Source organism: Coregonus lavaretus (genome assembly GCF_964263955.1).
Source record: "Coregonus lavaretus genome assembly, chromosome: 24".
NCBI lineage: Eukaryota > Metazoa > Chordata > Actinopteri > Salmoniformes > Salmonidae > Coregonus > Coregonus lavaretus.
In genome coordinates this window covers 12,923,892-12,930,470 of record NC_140011.1, presented here as the reverse complement: position 1 = coordinate 12,930,470, position 6,579 = coordinate 12,923,892, and the positions used below count along the sequence as shown (strand labels likewise).

Here is a 6,579-nt window from a genome sequence, read left to right as displayed (position 1 = left end):
GGTTCTGCTGCTGAATGCAGAGGAAGCATTCTTTCCAGAAAATGGTAAGTGTGCGTGTGTATGTGTGTGTGATTAATGGTGGGAAGAGAGTATTGGCCAGTACCTTCGCTCTATCAATCACCCTGAGATCTGGACCTTACAGCAGACAGAAGCTTCCTGCCAGACACACACACGCACTCACAGTTGACAGCCTGTTTGGCTGAGGTCCAGGGTCTGGAGAGCATGTCTGTCCCTTGGAGAGGAAACGTTCTGTTAAACTTCTGGCTGCATTAGCTGTCTCTGGTGAGATTTCGGCTGTTTCTGTGTTCTATGTCCTGTGTTCTATTCACAGCTCATACCTACCGGTAACTGTGTTGAATAAAACCATTTCATATGGATCCTATCCTTATTATTTCAGTTTCAGGAATTTTCAATAAACTTCTCCCAAGGCTTAAGGATAAAGCACCCCACCCATTCTCTCTCTATATTTGAAGTAGCCTATTCTAACCTGATTACCCTGAATAGTGTTAACTTCCCTGAGCTCTCCCTGAGTCACTGTGTAAATCTTGGCTTGTCTAAACGCGTTGAGGAGTGTGTTTTCTCAGGGCTGCTTGTATTCCTGGAAATGAGGGCTGTTAGCACAGCCATCTGCCCTATATGTTGACCACCACAAACAAACGCACACAATGACGTCAATGAATGTCCCCCACCAAGGTGTTAATGCAAACACCCCACCCCTGCCACCCCTCTCCATTAAGTGCTCTCCTGGCTGTATGTGGACTCTATTGGGGTTAATGGGCCATGAGCTGCCGTTACAGGGTGTGAGGAGCCATAATGGGGCTGCAGTTTCCACCAGGGACAGATTGTTCAGAGGGGTGTCAGAGTCACTGGCATCCAGTGTGGTGCTGTTTTCAACACCTGTAGGAGCTAGCAGAGGATCAGCCTGGAGAAACACAGGGGCTATCAGTGTTCTCAGCCTTTTGTAAAAATGCTGAAGATTTTTATTCACAGGGTGGCTAGCAACAGTGTCAAGTTCCTCAGCGTACACATCTCAGATGAGCTGAAATGGTCAAACCACACGGACACCGTGGTGAATAAAGCACGACAGCGACTCTTCAACCTCAGGATGCTGAAGAAGTCCGGCCTGTCCCCGAGGGCCCTCACGGTGTTCTACAGGAGCACCATCGAGAGCATACTGTCGGGCTGCATCACAGCCTGGTACGGCAACTCCACCGCCGCTGACCGCAAGGTGCTACAGAGGGTGGTACGCTCAGCCGAACGCATCATTGGGTTCACACTGCCTGTGTCGTAGGAAGGCCAAGAAGATCATCAGGGAGCCCAGCCACCGAGCCATGCCCTGTTCTCCCCGCTTCCATCACTAAGTATAGGAGCAGTATAAGAGCATCATGGCAAAAACTGCAGACTCCTGAGTGGCGCAGTGGTCTAAGGCACTGCATCGCAGTGCTAACTGTGCCACTAGAGATCCTGATTCGAATCCAGGCTCTGTTGCGGCCGGCCGCGACCGGGAGACTCATGGGTGGCGCACAATTGGCCCAGGGTAGGGGAGGGAATGGCCGGCAGGGATGTAGCTCAGTTGATAGAGCATGGCGTTTGCAACGCCAGGGTTGTGGGTTCAATTCCCACGGGGGGCCAGTATAAAAAAAATATGTATTCACTAACTGTAAGTCGCTCTGGATAAGAGTGTCTGCTAAATGACTAAAATGTAAATGAAAGACTGGTCAATAGCTTCTACCCCCACATCATCAGGCTGCTGAATAGTCAGCTACCTGTCCCCCCCCCCAGACTTCCTACCCCCATCTGCTCCCCCTTTGGACATGTATTATTTGTTTTGTCACCTCAACTGACATTTTACCCTGCCCCCACCCCAATGGATTTATCATGCTGAATAGCCAACACTAGCTATTGTGTGTGTGTGTGAGAGACAGACAGAGAGTCAGCACTGAGTACCTCATTACCACTGGTTCCCAGACTATTTTGTACTGTGACCCATCTAAAGCCTTCCAAAATTCCCTGCTGCGACCCACCCAATAACCACAACCACCACTGTTTCTGTTTCTGACCCTAATAACGACCTAGAAGGAATGGATCAGCTGTGACCCAAACCGCCATTTTAGAAACATAACTTTTTAGTATAGCATCGTTTCTTTCTGAAGCAGTTGAAACTGGTAAATGTTACCAAATGTACTCCTGAGAGACAGAGAGATAAATAATGTATTCTATGTCATTACTGAACACTTAGGGAGCCATTAGCAGTATAGATCATTTCCTATTGTACACCTCTCCTCCCTTCCCTTTCAAACTGTCTGGGCCAACAACCTCATAACTGATCATATTGATTGATTAGGGAGAGTTATTATCATTACCTCAATTCGGGATGTTTTGAACCACTTAGGGCTGGTCTGTCAGATAGACTTCTAACAGATGAGTTTGGAAAGCATATAAACTAACTGTGAGAAAGTGGTAAGAAGAACGTAGGAGGGCTTACAGGCCTGTGATTTAGAATGCTGGTTCTGGCTGTATGTACAGAGGTCTGGTAAAGTCATAGGCCTGGGGAGTTTGGCTGGGACTGGAGATTTGTACCAGAGATAATCTTGTTGTAGAGTAGACTGTACTGAGGAAGCACAGGCCCTGGCCAGGGATCATCCATAGGAGTATACTGCCACCCAGTGGATGGAAATGACAGTATAAACTTCCAAAATACTTTAACCTCACACTCTAACACCAATGCAAATGATTTAAGATCATCGATGTGTGAAACTGTGATCGTTTAATCACTAGTCTCGACACAAATCACCATAGACAAAATTATGAAGGTTACAACATTTATTTGTAGCAGAGAGAATTACCCCAAGCCCACATAGTGTAGAGTACCAGACTCAACTAGCCTAGCACACACACACATTCTCTTACACACAGGATCGCAAATCATATATGATCTAACCACATCTTACACAGTACACCATTGTAGTGTTCTTACACAGTATAAGACTCTAACATTAACACAGACAGAGACAGAGAAGGATGCGGTGAGCCCCACGACCAGCGCGTTGCGTTGACATGTCCCTCTGAGGGGGTGGTGACATCCTCATAGAGCGGCATACAGTACGGCATCAGAAAGTGACGTCACATCAAGATGTCAAACCCCGCCCACAGCCGACAACTTAAACCAATCACACAAGTTACAACTAAAGACATAATACAACATCAACATCATAAATAAACATTCTGTCAGAAAATAAATATCTATAATAATATGCCCATAGCTCTTTTTAAATAGGATTGTCTTGTTAATCACTGGTCAAAACTGGGATGTTATGGCTGTAGTGCCATGTTGAAATCAGATGGAACTACAGTGACGGTTCGTTTTCTAGATGGCCTTTGAAATGTTTAAATTGTTAACATTAAATTATCAGCTCTCTAGGTTTAGTTGAGGCTATTCTGAGCAGATATAATCCTCCACATTCAAAGTCCAGGTAACAAGTTTCATCTCCCTCTCATCAAGTATCAGCCAACACAGAAATACTTTCAACAGCAGTTCGATAGACGCTTCCCCAAATCAACCACTACATTACAACAGCCCCAAACTTCCCTTAATCATTTACCCTTAATCACTTTGCATGTGAAAATATGTGTGTGTCAGCATACATAGACAGTTGAAGCATTCATGAGTGTGAGTGCCCCCTGTAGCTCAGTTGGTAGAGCATGGCGCTTGCAACGCCAGGGTTGTGGGTTCGTTTCCCACGGGGGGCCAGTATGAAAATGTATGCACTCACTAACTGTAAGTCACTCTGGATAAGAGTGTCTGCTAAATGACTCAAATGTTTTTTTTAAAATGAGAGTGTTTATGTGTTTAAGGTAGCTGTGGTGTGAGTGTGTGTGTCCTCTCTACTCCATCTCTCTATCCGACTCCTCCAGAGAGCGTTTCCTAGCAAACAGGTGGGTGGGGTCTCTTCCTCTCATGCTGGGCTGGATCTTGAAGGAGGGGGGAGACCCCATGCGCCAGCCGGGAGGGGAGGAGTTAACACCCTGGTTAGAATCCTGGGGGCAGGGCTTGTTCTGCAGCAGCTGGAAGAGGGTCTCCATGTCTGGCCCCAGCCTTGAAACAAGCCCTGCCCTGACAACCGCCACTGTCTCCTGATCACAGGCCAGCAGGGACTGAAGCAGAGTGCTGTAGTACCTGGAATACAGACTCACCGTTATCACACACACATCGCATTAGTCACTCTCACTCACTCACACACACACACACACGCACACACACACGCACGCACGCACGCACACACACACACACTTAACACCTGACGGGCCGCCCCCAGGTGGTAAGGGTAGGTAACAACACATCTGCCACACTGATCCTCAACACGGGGACCCCTCAGGGGTGCGTGCTCAGTCCCCTCCTGTACTCCCTGTTCACCCATGACTGCATGGCCAGGCACGACTCCAACACCATCATTAAGTTTGCCGACGACACAACAGTGGTAGGCCTGATCACCGACAACGATGAGACAGCCTATAGGGAGGAGGTCAGAGACCTGGCCGTGTGGTGCCAGGATAACAACCTCTCCCTCAACATGACCAAGACAAAGGAGATGATTGTGGACTACAGGAAAAAAAAGAGGACTGAGCACGCCCCCATTCTCATCGACGGGGCTGTAGTGGAACAGGTTGAGAGCTTCAAGTTCCTTGGTGTCCACATCACCAACGAACTATCATGGTCCAAACACACCAAGACAGTCGTGAAGAGGGCACGACAAAGCCTATTCCCCCTCAGGAGACTGAAAAGATTTAGCATGGGTCCTCCGATCCTCAAAAAATTATACAGCTGCACCATCGAGAGCATCCTGACTGGTTGCATCACCGCCTGGTATGGCAACTGCTTGGCCTTCGACCGCAAGGCACTACAGAGGGTAGTGCGTACGGCCCAGTACATCACTGGGGCCAAGCTTCCTGCCATCCAGGACCTCTATACCAGGCGGTGTCAGAGGAAGGCCCTCAAAATTGTCAAAGACTCCAGCCACCCTAGTCATAGACTGTTCTCTCTGCTACCGCACGGCAAGCGGTACCGGAGTGCCAAGTCTAGGTCCAAAATACTTCTCAACAGCTTCTACCCCCAAGCCATAAGACTCCTGAACAGCTAATCATGGCTACCCAGACTATTTGCACTGCCCCCCACCCGACCCCCCACCCCATCTTTTTACGCTGCTGCTACTCTGTTCATTATTTATGCATAGTCACTTTAACTCTACCCACATGTACATATTACTTAAACTACCTCAACTAGCCGGTGCCCCCGCACATTGACTCTGCACCGGTACCCCCCTGTATATATAGCCTCCTTACTGTTATTTTATTTTACTTCTGCTCTTTTTTTCTCAACACTTTTTTGTTGTTGTTTTATTTTACTTTTTTATTTAAAATAAATGCACTGTTGGTTAAGGGCTGTAAGTAAGCATTTCACTGTAATGTCTACACCTGTTGTATTCGGCGCATGTGGCCAATAAAATTTGATTTGATTTGACTGACTCACCTGTTGGGGAAGTGTGCAGGTACCTGTACCACCTCTCCAATGGCCTCAGGGTTGGAGCGAGCCACACCACAGATGTCCAGCCTACTGTAACACTCCTCCTGGACCTATGCACACACAATAATTTTAACTCTCAGAAACTAGCACTTCATCCTACCACACAGTAGAGGTTATTTGGGATAGTTTTGGCGCCAATAGGAAGGTATGACGGCTGATATGTTGTAAATCTCTAATAATAAAGCCAGTGACTGACCTCAGAGATCATCCTCTGGAAGATTCCACAGCGCCTGATGGTCTGGAACACTTTAGACGTGACGCCATTGGCAATACACCTCAGACTGTCCTTTACAAATGTCTTACCCTGCACACACACACACACACACACACACACACACACACACACACACACACACACAGGGTTAGAGACACTGCAGTGGGTTGTCAAAAAAGTGTGTGTGTGTATAGATTACCTGTGTGTTGAAGGTAGCTGCGGTGTGGAGGAACAGTTGGCAGATATCGTGCATGCCATCCGTGTCACAGGTAGAATTCTCCAGGCAGGCAAATGGTCCACATCCCACGGCTACAGCACCACTCAAACACCCAGCCACTTCCGCTGGAAAGGGGGGGGGGGGAAACACATCAAACTTCAGCAATTGACATAGGCTGTGGTGGGCTACACTCACGCACATTTAAGAATGTGCCTATTTCTCTATTCATGGGAATGCAACTATTTTAGGAAGGTTGGATCAGAAGAGGCAACTTTCATACCCAACTCTTGTGCTTGAACACAATGCACTCTATATCTACAGCCTTTTTGGATGAGAACTGCAGTTTGCATTGTTTTTTGCACATTAGGCTAACCAACGGTACTCACAGGGGCTGTTGGAGGAGAAGCGTGCACGGCGAGGAGAGGATTCCTCTGGTTCGGTGTCGAAGGCAGAAGTCCCCAGGACTAGGAAGATAGCGAACAGGCCGAATTTAGCTAGCATCTTGTCCAAATAGGGTGATATTCTTCGGGTGGGACAGGTAGGAGAGGTCGGCTTGATTTTTGCTGG

The 6,579-nt window shown here is 47.7% G+C and overlaps 1 protein-coding gene across 1 annotated transcript; it reads right to left on the bottom strand.

Moving 5' to 3' along the window:
- Nucleotides 1-3,885: 3,885 nt before the first annotated feature.
- On the bottom strand, nt 3,886-6,513 carry LOC311099734 (stanniocalcin-like; the record flags this gene model as incomplete). Its single annotated transcript, XM_084140471.1, has 5 exons — nt 3,886-4,177; nt 5,528-5,631; nt 5,778-5,885; nt 5,995-6,137; nt 6,399-6,513. 5 exons carry the CDS (start codon nt 6,511-6,513, stop codon nt 3,886-3,888), a joined length of 762 nt encoding a protein of 253 aa, XP_083996597.1.
- Nucleotides 6,514-6,579: the final 66 nt, after the last annotated feature.